Source organism: Geotrypetes seraphini, chromosome 10, assembly GCF_902459505.1.
Source record: "Geotrypetes seraphini chromosome 10, aGeoSer1.1, whole genome shotgun sequence".
Classification (NCBI taxonomy): domain Eukaryota; kingdom Metazoa; phylum Chordata; class Amphibia; order Gymnophiona; family Dermophiidae; genus Geotrypetes; species Geotrypetes seraphini.
In genome coordinates, this window is record NC_047093.1 from 3655366 (window position 1) to 3669573 (window position 14208).

The following is a 14208-nucleotide window of genomic DNA, read 5'->3' on the forward strand; positions in this document are numbered from 1 at the left end:
ATCAAGAAAGAAAGATCCTGGAGCACAACAGTATCAGGATCATGGTGAAGCTTGGAGTGGCAGCTTTGGCCACAAAGAAAATGGTTGCATTTGCTTTCGGGCCAGAGGTTGCAGAATCAAAAAGCCGTTTTTGGACAAAATCAGTCCTATGGTCTTGTTCATCTTTCAGCACAAACCCTCCCTTGCTAGGGAGAAAAGTATACTTGGGGATGAAAAATGTTGTTTTTTTCAAGTTTTAAGTTTTATTAAATTTTAATATACCGACCATCAACAAGTATCTAGCCGGTTTACAACGCAGAAAACTTGCTGTTTCAACCTATTCTCTAAACTACAGTCAATCCTCGGTTTACGAGTTAAGCGGTTTGTGAGTGTTTTGTAAGACGAGCAAAACATTTTCGCAAATCGTGACTCGCAAACCGAGCGTTGACTCGATTTGCGAGTCCCCCCCCCCCCCGCCCGCGAACTGGTCAACCTCCCGCTTACTTATATTTTTCCTTTTTGGTATCTTTTTAAGTACTGTAGTTTTGGAGGGTTTATATTTTTTGGGATCTATCGCAGACAGAGCATGAATCCCAGGTATCCTGCCTTGAGGAGTCCATCTAAGTAGTTTTCTTGCAAAAATGAAGCTTGTAGAGGCAAAAAACAAATTAAATTTAGATCAGGAAAATCCAAGATGGCCACCCAGGAGTGATTTTCAAAAGAAAATAGCCCAGGAAAAGGACAAGAACCCCCAAAATATGGTAAGAACAAGAATTGCCATACTGGGACAGACCGAAGGTCCATCAAGCCCAGTATCCTGTTTCCAGAAGTGGCCAACCAAGGGCCCAACCTCTACAGTATTGTATTGTGTTTATTTGTTAGGGGTGGGAGGCCTAGGGCTAATTCCCAAAGTGCCCAAAAACTACTTTTGAAGACCCCCCCCCAAAAAAAATTGCTGTGACAGGCTGACAGCCTTGTACTCACTGTGCCATGCTGCGCTGGGAGCTGCAGAAAAGGAAGCTAAAACAGCTTACAGGGAGATCCTTTGCCTCAACAAGCCTTGTAACTTGAACTGCTGGTCTTCTGACTGCCCCTCCGGCCTGACACATCGGCCCTGATTCCAGTCATACCTCCATGGAGCCTCGTAAAACCTGCACTGAAATCCATTAGCGGATGAACTTGGGGTGAGCCAGCTCCAAAGGGAACGGTCCCTGAGCCCCGATCTGAAGGTGCAGGCTATCCAGGAGGAGCACTGCAATGCAGCCAACCCCCTGGAAGCAGACTTCACCTGCAAAGCCTCTCCCGCAGCCAGAGTTGTCCCCGCGGAGAACCATGCAGCATGAAGACGCAAAGTTGTGTAAAAACTGAATAAAAGAAAAAATAAACACGAGCAGAAAAGACTGGTTCCTACTGTCTCATTTGTAGAAAAGCAACTGAAGACCAGAGGGCAGTCCTGAGGTAAGAGGGAGGGTCAGAAAAATCATGTAAATGAGGCTTCCTATAAGCTACAGGTGTCAAAGTTGGGTCTCGAGGGCTGCAATCCAGCCGGGTTTTCAGGATTTCCCCAATGAATCTGCTGCATACAGTGAAAGCAGTGCATGCAAATAGATCTCATGCATATTCATTGGGTAAATCCTGAAAACCCAACTGGATTGTGGCCCTCGAAGACCGACTTTGACACCCTTGCTATAAGCAGTCTCTTGACATGGGATGCATAAACCACTTGTCCAGGAATAGAGTGGCATTGTGAATTGAATGTATCTGATAGAACCACATTCATCTAAATCTTGAAATAAAGGCAATATCTGAGTAAATTATCCCTTCTTGTGTAGAGTCCAGTAGCGGTTGCCAGAACAGGTCCCCCTGTAGAGAATCTAGAATCTCCTTACTCCTAGATAATAATAATAATAATAATATTTTTTTATATACTGCCAAAGCCATGATAGTTCGAGGCGGTTTACAATAAGAGGTGCTGGACAAACAGCGAAGTGGTACAATACAAAGTCATCGTATTTGAGGTACAGTGATACATTATAAGATAATTAGGTTACAATCGATTGAACAAATTTGTTTTTATTGCTTTTCTAAAATTGAAGTAGGATGAGGAATGCACGATAATGTTACCCAGCCAGTCATTCCATTTACCTGCCTGGGAGGCAAGAGTTCTGTCCATGACAGAACAACAGAGAGATGCTTCCCCTGTCAAGGAGGTTTGTATATCGATGTGCCATTCCCTCTCTCCAGATTAACCTAAAGTTAACTATATCCCAGTCCATGGTCCTTTGTGAGCATCAGTCAAATCTAGGATGCAGTTCCAATCCACTGTGGAGTTAGTCTGTTTCTCACTTTTGTCTTGTAGGAGCGGAACCAACTTTTCAGTAGGTCAAACGTAGTGTCATCATCGACCTTTAAACAGCCTGATCGCTTTGTGAAGCTGTGGGTGAAGCTGCTGACACCGTTGATAAAGAATTTTTTCTGAAAACCTGGTCAGTTTCTTTTTGCCTTTATTAGAGAATGAAATATGTAATGCAGCAAGAGATTATACGTGATGATTTTTTAATCAAAATTAATGACGCTCTTCCATCACACAGCCTGAAATGTCTGTAATTGTATCACATATCAGTACAGGGAGAGAAAGTTAGCAAATTTAGCCTCCTGCAAGGTTAAACATCTTGAAAGGCCATGGGGAATCCTGAAAACCCCTCTCATGTCATGCTACACATGGAACCCTTACTGACCAAAGGTTGTATCAGGTCTCCAGCCAGTGGTGGCAGGCCAACACAGCTCCTGGACTGGTACTCAATTGAGTTACGGAGAGGCTGTATTTTGAAGGAGAGAGCCTAGGTGACTTTCTCCTAATTTCCTCCTTTGCCTTTTTGTCAATCAAAATTCAAGGATTGGTTAAATTTAGGGAGCCCAGCTGTTATTTTAAAGCCTGGCGCATTGATCTCCAACCTGGCAAAAGTTCTTGCTTCTCTGGGGACCTCAGGACAGCAGCTGGACAGAGACTTTGCCTGGAGTAAATTTCAGCCATGCTGTTGCAGACTCAGATTTAGTATGTATAGCACTGCACCTGATGGAGGAGCCTTTGCATGGCCATTGGAAAAGGGGTACGTTTTGCTGGTTCTCCCTTGGTATCAAAGCATCCTGGAAGTAATGTGGCAGCTAAGAAGCACATTTTGAAAGCAGCAAGGTGGTTCTGGCAGATCTTCCAGCTAGGCCTTTTAAGACCTCTAATGACTCTAGCTTAGTTCTGCCAGCTCCAGGGGACTTGCAGTCAGTTTTCTAATAGGGGAGAATTGTGCAGGGTGAACCCCCTATTCTAATCTAAATCTTAGGCTTATATGCTGAGTCATCTCATAGAATTAGGGGCTATTTCTGGACAAGAATCCAAAGCTCTACCCAGTACTATGCCTGGGTTCCAACTGCCGAAATCTCCGTCAAAACCTACACCCTCCCAGCCATTAAAGCCCTCTCCAGCCCATCCTCCCCCAAATGGCCATATACAGACACAGACCGTGCAAGTCTGCCCAGTACTGGCCTTAGTTTAATATTTAATCTTATTTTCTAACATAGTAACATAGTAGATGACGGCAGAAAAAGACCCGAATGGTCCATCCAGTCTGCCCAACCTGATTCAATTTAAATTTTTTTTTTTTTTTTTTTCTTCTTATCTATTTCTGGGCAAGAATCCAAAGCTTTACCCAGTACTATGCTTGGGTTCCACCTGCCGAAATCTCTGTTAAGACTTGCTCCAGCCCATCTACACCCTCCCAGCCATTGAAGCCCTCCCCTACCCATCCTCTACCAAACGGCCATACACAGACACAGACCGTGCAAGTCTGCCCAGTAACTGGCCTTAGTTCAATCTTTAATATTATTTTCTGATTCTAAATCTTCTGTGTTCATCCCACGCTTCTTTGAACTCAGTCACAGTTTTACTCTCCACCACCTCTCGGGAGCGCATTCCAGGCATCCACTACCCTCTCCGTAAAGTAGAATTTCCTAACATTGCCCCTGAATCTACCACCCCTCAACCTCAAATTATGTCCTCTGGTTTTACCATTTTCCTTTCTCTGGAAAAGATTTTGTTCTACGTTAATACCCTTTAAGTATTTGAACGTCTGAATCATATCTCCCCTGTCTCTCCTTTCCTCTAGGGTATACATATTCAGGGCTTCCATCTCTCCTCATACGTCTTCTGGCGCAAGCCTCCTATCATTTTCGTCGCCCTCCTCTGGACCGCCTCAAGTCTTCTTACGTCTTTCGCCAGATACGGTCTCCAAAACTGAACACAATACTCCAAGTGGGGCCTCACCAATGACCTGTACAGGGGCATCAACACCTTCTTCCTTCTACTGACTACGCCTCTCTTTATACAGCCCAGAATCCTTCTGGCAGCAGCCACTGCCTTGTCACACTGTTTTTTTGCCTTTAGATCTTCGGACACTATCACCCCAAGATCCCTCTCCCCGTCCGTGCATATCAGCTTCTCTCCTCCCAGCATATACGGTTCCTTCCTATTATTAATCCCCAAATGCATTACTCTGCATTTCTTTGCATTGAATTTTAGTTGCCAGGCATTAGACCATTCCTCTAACTTTTGCAGATCCTTTTTCATATTCTCCACTCCCTCTTCGGTGTCTACTCTGTTACAAATCTTGGTATCATCTGCAAAAAGGCACACTTTTCCTTCTAACCCTTCAGCAATGTCACTTACATACATATTGAACAGGATTGGCCCCAGCACCGAACCCTGAGGGACTCCACTAGTCACCTTTCCTTCCTTCGAGCGACTTCCATTAACCACCACCCTCTGGCGTCTGTCCGACAGCCAGTTTCTGACCCAGTTCACCACTTTGGGTCCTAACTTCAGCCCTTCAAGTTTGTTCAACAGCCTCCTATGAGGAACTGTATCAAAGGCTTTGCTGAAATCCAAGTAAATTACATCTAGCATATGTCCTCGATCCAGCTCTCTGGTTACCCAATCAAAAAATTCAATCAGGTTCGTTTGGCACGATTTACCTTTTGTAAAGCCATGTTGCCTCGGATCCTGTAACCCATTAGATTCAAGGAAATACACTATCCTTTCTTTCAGCAACACTTCCATTATTTTTCCAACAACTGAAGTGAGGCTCACCTGCCTGTAGTTTCCTGCTTCATCCCTGTGACCACTTTTATGAATAGGGACCACATCCGCTCTCCTCCAATCCCCAGGAATCACTCCCGTCTCCAGAGATTTTTTGAAGATTCTAGATCCTCTGTGTTCATCCTACGCTTCTTTGAACTCTGTCACCGTTTTCCTCTCCACCACCTCTCGGGAGCGTATTTCAGCCATCCACCACCCTCTCCGTAAAGTAGAATTTCCTAACATTGCTCTTGAATCTAACATTTTAGTAAACGATATTGCTGAAGGGCTGTCAGGTAAGATTTGCCTCTTTGTGAATGACACCAAAATCTGCATAGGTAGCCCTGATGGTGTGGATAACCTGAGGAAGGACCTAGTGAAGCTTGAAGAATGGCCTGAAATTTGGCAACTGAAATTTTAATGCTAAGAAATGCAAGGATCTCTTAGGGAAAGGAGGAGATAGTGGATGTTGCGGATGGGCCATTTGGCCTTTATCTGCCATCATGTTTCTATAATCATAAAGCTCTATGACCTCACAATGCAGGTGTAAAGAGCCTTAGCCTATAGGAAGAGGAAATGCAAATGTTAAGAGCCTTAGCCAATAGGAAGAGGAGGAGATAGTGGATGCTGCGGATGGGCCATTTGACCTTTATCTGCCATCATGTTTCAATAACCCTAAAGCTCTATGACCTCACAATGCAGGTGTAAAGAGCCTTAGCCTATAGGAAGAGGAGATGCAAATGTTAAGAGCCTTAGCCAATAAGGAGTGGAGGAGATAGTGGATGCTGCGGATGGGCCATTTGGCCTTTATCTGCCGCTCAATACAAACATTCAGCCCTACCCCATACACACAGCTGGGCCTTAATTAACCAACAATTTTGGCAAATAATTTTTATCTCTTTCTGCTTTCTTTTTATTGGTTTTCCATATTTATTTTTTAACACTGATATTAATTGCAATATGTACTCAACCTCACTTACTAACAATATTCCTGTTTTCTGGGGTCATCGTCCCTCTAAATACAGAACATTAACACATCGACAACCATGCTTATTAGAAATCCCTACTAATCTTACTACAGTAAACACAGTTTCAACTAATCCCTTATATGCTCCTTTAAAAAACAAAAACCTAAAGCTAGGCCTCATTAATGCTAGATCTATCAAAAGCAAATACCATCTTTTAAAAGACGCCATCCTTCATCAGGGTTTACACATACTTTTCATCACTGAAACTTGGTTTTCTGATGGCGATGAAGCATATCTCTCTTATTGTTGTCCTCCCAACTATGATTACCTCTTTAATCATTGCCAAAACCGTAAAGGTGGCGGTCTAGCCGTCATATTTCAAACTAATCTCATCAACCTCAGTGATCACTCTAATGGAAATGCCATTATTGAATATCTTCACCTTAAGCTTAACTCAAACACTGACCTCAATTTCTTATTACTATATGCTCCTCCCTTTACTTCAAGATCTAATCTTTGATTTTTGTTCAACTACATCATTCCCTCTGGTCTTAGGTGACTTCAACATCCACTTTGATAACCTTTCTGATACCAATACCCAGGACATATTAAACATTCTTCATCCTTTAAACTTGCATCCAATTATAGCTGGCCCTACCCATTCAGCCAATCACACTCTAGACATGATCTTCTCTCCTATATCTCATTACTTCGAATGCTCTGTTCTTTAGCACTCTCCAGACCAGTAGAGGTTAATCTTTACAAATGGGTATATATCCAATCATGACCAGCAGGTGGAGACTGAAAACAAAACTGTGGGACAGTATATAATATACTTCCTTCTCTATTTACCTCAGTCTTCTTTCAGTCTCCAGCAGGTGTTGAGTGATCTGTACCCATCTCCCTTGGTAGGGCTGTTGGAATTTGTTTAGGTGGTTTCTAGTCCCTGTTTTTGGCCGGACAGAGCTTGGGCGGGCCCTGTTTGGGGGTCCGTCCGACCTCGGGGGTGTCAAACCGGCGGGTCTCGAGCGGGGTCCCTCCCCCCACTTCCTCCACCTCCCCACATTTTTTTAGAGGAGCCTCAGCAGTAAGCCTTGCCCCCTAAATCAAGCAAGGCATATTGCTTCGGCTAGACCTGTAAAAAAAAAAATCCTGAGGTAGTGCCGGTCTGCAGGGTTGCTTCCCTGTCAATTTACTGTTTTTTACTGTATTTTTTCATCTAACCGGCACTTTGTTTCTAGCTAGGTCGCGTATGGAGCAATTGTGCCCTTCTCTGGGGGAGTGGGACACAATTCGGTCCAGCCGCGAGGCCCTCGCGGCCGGACTGAACTCGGTAGTTTGGGCCGGTGAGGTGGTGGAGCTCCGTCGGCAGCGGCTGCAGGCGGTCAGAGCTCCCCGCCGATGGTGCCTCGCGAGTCGGCTGGGAGCAGTAGGGAAGCCCGGTCTTCCCCAACCGCCCACGGAGGGATTCCCTGAAGGATTCCCTCTCAGCTGATTTTTTGACAGCTGATGCCGACTTGCCTGTTTTAGCGGCTGGGACTGTTCAGGCTTCTCAGCCGCTACAGGCTATGGAGGGAGCATTTTTGGCGGGAAAGTTGCCATTTTCACAGTCTGGCCCCTCCATTTTGTCTTCCACCTCAGGTGACCTTCCCCCTGTATTGGAAAAACAGGGGCAGGTTTCTGCTGGGTCCCCTGCTGTGGCAGGGAGTCCCTTGGGACCCTCGGGGGATTTTTCCCCTGATTTCTTTTTTTCTTTGTGCAGAGCCTATTTTCAGGCGGCTGGGGGTCCCGGATCCGCCCAGGGGGTTTCGGGGAGTGGGGTTTCCTCCGCGCTCCCTGCGGCTTTGCCTCTCTCATCTGTTGTGGCGTCCCCTCCTCCTCCTCCCCTTGTCCAAGTGTCCGCGGGTGTCTTGGGACGAGGATTTATGGTCTGAGGACCGTGTCGGTTTGGATGAGGACCTGGACCCTTTTGAGGATTTCCAGGACCCTCTCGAGGGGACGGCCGCTGGCGGCGGGTTGTCGGGTTTCCCGTCCTCCGGCGAAGAGGCGTCCGTGGTGCGCCTTTTTCAGAGAGATGAGCTACCGGACCTGATTCAACAGGTTTCTTCGGTGTTGCGTTTTGAGGATGCGCCGCTGGAGACTCCGCGTGTGGGGGACCCTCTGCTTCGGGGGATCCGTACCGTTTCCCGCTCTTTTCCCATGCATCAGGATATTCGGGATATTGTACTGGAACAGTGGAAAACGCTGGAGGCGCCGTTTCGTTTGGCGCGCGTCATGGCTCGTTTGTATCCCATCTCAGAGGGGGATCGGGCTACTTTAACATCGCCAGTCGTAGACGCGGTGGTCTCGGCGATTTCTAAGCGGCATACCGTGCCTGTTGAGGGCAGTTCTACCTTGCGGGACTCTGAGGAGCGCAAGTTGGAGAACATTCTTAAGCAAAATTTTCAGGTTTCTGCCTTTGGGGTCCAGGCGGCTATTTGTGGGGCGCTGGTGGCTCGCGCCGTGTTTCGGTGGGCTGAGCGTGTCCTGGATCGGGAGTCTGATGACTGGTCTTTGGTGGATCAGGAGGTGGCGAAGATTGAGATGGCTGCCTCGTTCCTCTCAGATGCTCTTTATGACTTGGTGCGGATCTCGGCTAAGTCTATGGCCTTTGGTGTGGCTGCGCGGTGTATTTTGTGGCTGTGCGCTTGGGCGGCGGATGCTGCGTCCAAAGCTAAGCTTACTAAATTTCCCTTTCGGGGGTCCTTTTTGTTTGGGGAGGAATTGGATAAGTTGATTCAGACTCTGACGGACTCAAAGGTGCCCCGTCTGCCTGAGGACCTTGCCCGCCCTGCATCTCGGGGTGGTGCTGCCTGGGGGCGTTTGCGGGAGTTTCGCAAGTGTGGGGCTGCTTCTTTCCCGGCTCCAGGGTTTTCCCGGGGTCAGTTCTTCCAGCGTATGCAGCCCTTTCGGGGGGCCCGTCGGGGGGCAGGGAATCCCTCCGCCGGTTCCCCCGCTTCCCGTCCTGCACAATGACTCCTTGCCGGCGCCCCCTTTGGTTCCGGTGGGGGCCCGGCTGCGTGACTTTTTCCCCAAATGGGCCGAGATCACGTCCGATCAGTGGGTCCTGGAGGTGGTGCGGGACGGTTATGCCCTGGAGTTCGCCCGCTCTCTGCCGGACCTTTTCCTAGCCTCTCCATGTCAGACTCCTTGGAAGACGCAGGCTTTTCGCCAGACCCTTCAGCGCTTGCTAGATCTCAAGGCAGTTGTTCCAGTGCCCCCTCCGGAGTGGGGCACCGGCAGGTACTCCATTTACTTTGTGGTGCCCAAGAAGGAGGGGACCTTTCGGCCCATCCTGGATTTGAAGGGGGTCAACAGGGCTCTCAAGATTCCCTCTTTTCGCATGGAAACTCTGCGGTCGGTCATTCTGGCGGTTCAGCCGGGGGAGTTTCTCACTTCTCTCGATCTGACAGAGGCCTACTTGCATGTTCCCATTCGGGCCTCTCTTCAGCGCTTCCTTTGCTTTGCGATCTTGGGTCGGCAGTATCAGTTCTGTGCGCTTTCCTTTGGTCTGGCCACGGATCCCCGGACATTCACCAAGGTGATGGTGGTCGTCGCGGCGGCCTTGCGCTCGGAGGGCATTCTGGTGCACCCCTACCTGGACGACTGGTTGATTCGGGCAAAGTCGTTGCAGGAGAGCTCCCGGGTTACGGCTCGGGTGGTGGAGTTTTTTCGGTCGCTGGGCTGGGTGGTCAACCTTTCCAAGAGTCGGTTGGTCCCGGCTCAGCGTCTGGAGTACCTTGGGGTTCTGTTCGACACCTCCTTGGGGAAGGTCTTCCTTCCAGGGGCCCGGGTGAGCAAATTGCAATCTCAGATTCGCCTGCTTTTGACGTCCCGGTGTCCTCAGGCGCGAGATTTCCTCCAAGTCTTGGGGTCGATGGCGGCGTCCCTGGACGTAGTGAGGTGGGCGCGGGCCCACATGCGTCCTCTTCAGTATGCTCTGCTCCGGAGGTGGTCACCCCAGAGGCACGGTTTGGAGGTTCCTGTTCCCCTGCGAGGCGTGGCGCGCTGCAGTCTGCATTGGTGGCTCCGGACCCCTCACCTGGTTCAAGGGGTGGGTCTGGATCTCCAGCAGTGGACGGTGCTCCTTACGGATGCGAGTCTCCTCGGTTGGGGGGCTCAGTGTTTGGGTCACTCAGCTCAGGGCACCTGGTCCACGGAGGAGGCCTCCTGGTCGATCAACGTGTTGGAGACCAGAGCGGTCCGTCTGGCGCTGTTAGCTTTCCGCTCCCTTTGGTTGGGCAGGTCAGTCAGAGTCCTGTCGGACAATGCCGCGGCGGTGGCTTATGTCAATCGTCAGGGGGGCACCAAGAGCACTCAGGTGTGGCGCAGGAGGCGGCTCAGCTCATGCTTTGGGCGGAGTCCCATCTTCTGGACCTCTCGGCCTCTCACATAGCCGGGGTAGAAAATGTTCAGGCGGACTTCCTCAGACGTCTCTGATAGGATCTTGAGAGAGGTAGATAGTCACGTAGCTGGAGGAAGGGAGGACCGGCTAGTGACTTGTCTCCCAGGGGCCAAGACACGAGACGTCTCTGATAGGATCGAGAGGATCCTGGATGGAGCAGAGACAGAGGAGACAGCGGTGATAATCCACGTCGGAACGAATGATGTGAGCCGGAGGAACTTCAGCATGGCCACGCTGACTGACCAGTTCAAGGTCCTGGGACGAAAACTGAAGCGGAATACCCGGAGGGTAGCATTCTCAGAGATCCTACCTGTACCGAGAGCAGATGCAAAGAGGCAGGCAGACCTCCAGGCTGTGAATGCATGGTTGAGGAGATGGTGCCAGGAGGAGGGCTTCCACTTTGTGAGGAACTGGATGTCCTTCTGGGGAAAGAGTAAGCTCTACCGGCGGGATGGCCTGCACCTGAGCACAGAGGGAACTAGACTACTGGCTGCCAATGTGAGGAAGGAGATCGAGAGGGCTTTAAACTGAGGAGAGGGGGAAAGCCGACAGCTGATCTGATGTTGACGCTTCGGACAACAGTATCCAGAACAGATACTGAACGGGCTGACTGCAAGGAGGAAGTAGAGGGACCGGTGGATCTCATGATCAGACAGCGAGGGAAACAACAGGTAAAGGGAGCTTGCTGGGAGGAGGAGGAGACTGAGGGGCATGGAGACACAGGGGGACTGGATGGCAAGAAAGCGAAAGCTGAGGGCATTATAGGGGCTAAACAAGGCGAGGGGGATCGAACAGAGGCCGGGGCCCAGGAGGGGGCAAGAAAACCCAGAGGAAAAGCGGGGAAGTGGAGTGGCGGAAATGTGGGGAAGCTGAAAGCTACAAGGGTAAAGGCAGAGGGCAAAGCAGAAGTACAGGGAACAGGAGAGGCGGCCCAGGTGAATACAGAGGTGGAGGAAAAACGACGAGACCTGCGGTGCTTCTACACAAATGCAAGAAGCCTCAGGGCCAAGATGGGTGAACTAGAGGTCGTGGCCAAGGGGGAAGACCTGGATATAATTGGAATTACAGAAACATGGTGGACTGAGGAGAATCAATGGGATGTGGCGCTGACGGGGTACAAGCTCTACAGGAGGGACAGGACCCACAAGAAGGGGGGAGGCATAGCACTATATATAAAGAACTCTATCGACTCAGTCGGGATGGATATGGCAAAGAAGGCAGAGGGGCTGGAATCGCTATGGGTCAAATTGCCGGGAAACAAGGGTGCAGACATAAAACTGGGGATGTACTATCGCCCACCTAGTACGCCAGAAGGAGTCGGACACGACTTGGAAGCTGAACTGAGACAGGAGTGCAGGACTGGAAATGTAACAGTGATGGGGGACTTTAACTACCCGGGGATAGACTGGAGTACGGGTCACTCCAACTGCACTAGGGAAACAGGATTTGTAGAAGCTGTGAGGGACTGCTTCATGGAGCAACTGGTCAGGGAACCGACGCGAGGGAGTGCTACTCTTGACCTCATCCTGAACGGATTAGGGGGGCCTGCAAGCGGGGTAGAAGTGGGAGGACCACTAGGCAACAGTGACCACAATGCGATCAGATTCACATTAGAAAGGGGGACACCCATAGTAAGGAGGACCGCAACAACTGCGCTCAACTTCAAGAAAGGGAACTATGTTGCTATGAGGAAAATGGTGGGGAAGAAGCTCAGAAATATCTTTAGGATGGAGACTGTGGAAAGCGCCTGGACCCTATTCAGGGACACCCTGCAAGAAGCACAAAAAATGTACGTCCCCAATTTCAGGAAAGGCTGCAAGAACAAGCGGTCAAAGGACCCGATTTGGATCTCAGCAGAAGTAAAGAGGGCAATAAATGACAAAAAAGTATCCTTCCGGAGATGGAAAAAGGACCCAACGGAGGAAAACCACCAGGCGCACAGGAAATGCCAAAAAGAATGCCACCGAGAGGTTAGAAAAGCAAAAGGGAAATACGAAGAGGGGCTGGCCAGGGAGGCGAAAAACTTCAAGGCATTCTTCAGTTACATAAAGGGGAAACGACCAGCGAGAGAGGAGGTGGGGCCGTTGGACGATGGGGATTGGAAGGGAGTGATTAAGGAGGATAAAGAGGTAGCTGAGAGGTTGAACACGTTCTTCTCGTCGGTTTTCACGAGAGAGGACACATCTAATATACCGGACTCAGAGGAGCTCATGAGTGGGGAACAGGCTGAAAAATTGGAACACATAGAGGTAAGTAAGGAGGATGTCCTCAAACAGATAGACAGGTTAAAATGCGGCAAATCACCGGGTCCGGACGGGATCCACCCAAGGGTTCTGAAGGAACTAAGACAGGAAATAGCGGGCACAATCCAGCATGTTTGTAACCTATCCTTGAAAACTGGAGAGGTACCAAAGGACTGGAAATTGGCAAATGTCACACCTATCTTCAAGAAGGGATCGAGGGGTGACCCTGGGAACTACAGGCCGGTGAGCCTGACTTCAATTGTAGGGAAGATGGTGGAAGCTATGATCAAGGACGGCATTTGCGAGCACATTGAAAGAAATGGTCTACTGAGAACAAGCCAGCACGGATTCTATAAGGGAAGGTCGTGCTTAACGAACCTTCTGTACTTCTTTGAGGGAATAAGCAGTCGGGTGGACAATGGGGAACCCATCGACATCATTTACCTCGATTTTCAAAAGGCTTTCGACAAGGTGCCACATGAAAGACTGCTTAGGAAGCTGTGGAACCACGGGGTGGGAGGAGATGTGCACAGATGGATCGAGCACTGGTTGTCGGGTAGACTGCAGAGGGTTGGAGTAAAGGGCAAATATTCTGACTGGCGGGGAGTCACGAGCGGTGTGCCACAGGGATCGGTGCTGGGGCCGTTACTCTTCAACATATTTATCAATGACCTGGAAAAAGAGGCAAAGTGCGAGGTCATAAAATTTGCAGATGATACCAAACTGTGCGGCAGAGTTAGGTCCAGGGAGGAGTGTGAGGACCTGCAAAGGGACCTGGAGAAGCTGGAGGACTGGGCAGACAAATGGCAAATGCGCTTCAATGTGGAAAAATGCAAGGTCATGCATATAGGGAAAAAGAACCCGTTGTTCAACTACAAAATGGGGGGGGCATTGTTGGGAGACAGCAGACTTGAGAGAGACTTGGGTGTGCTGGTGGATGCATCACTGAAGCCATCTGCACAGTGCGCAGCAGCCTCGAAAAAAGCCAACAGGATGCTGGGCATCATAAAGAGGGGCATCACAACCAGGACGCGGGAAGTCATCATGCCATTGTATCGAGCGATGGTACGTCCGCATCTGGAATACTGCGTGCAGTATTGGTCGCCATACCTCAAGAAGGACATGGCGGTGCTTGAGAGAGTCCAAAGGAGAGCGACGAAACTGGTAAGAGGGCTGGAACACTGCCCATACGCCGAGAGGTTGGATAAGCTGGGGCTCTTCTCCCTGGAAAAAAGGAGGCTCAGGGGAGATATGATAGAGACCTTCAAGATCATGAGGGGCATAGAGAGGGTGGATAGGGACAGATTCTTCAGACTGAAGGGGACAACAGGTACGAGGGGGCACTCGGAGAAACTGAAGGGAGATAGGTTCAAAACAAATGCAAGGAAGTTTTTTTTCACCCAGAGGGTCGTGGACACTTGGAATGCGCTGCCGGAGGAGGTGGTC

General features: G+C 49.5%; 1 protein-coding gene across 6 annotated transcripts in view; it reads left to right on the top strand.

The window, feature by feature from the left end:
• The window catches only part of PGS1 (phosphatidylglycerophosphate synthase 1), a 128606-nt gene that overhangs the window by 98151 nt on the left and 16247 nt on the right, over positions 1-14208 (top strand). For all 6 annotated transcript variants that reach the window (XR_004540791.1, XM_033960183.1, XM_033960185.1 and 3 more), the window contains one exon: positions 2339-2465. Coding sequence is in view for 5 of the 6 variants with exons in the window: in XM_033960183.1 (XP_033816074.1) it covers positions 2339-2458 (120 nt within the window). In the remaining variant the exon portion in view is untranslated. The remainder of the gene's footprint in view (positions 1-2338; positions 2466-14208) is intronic.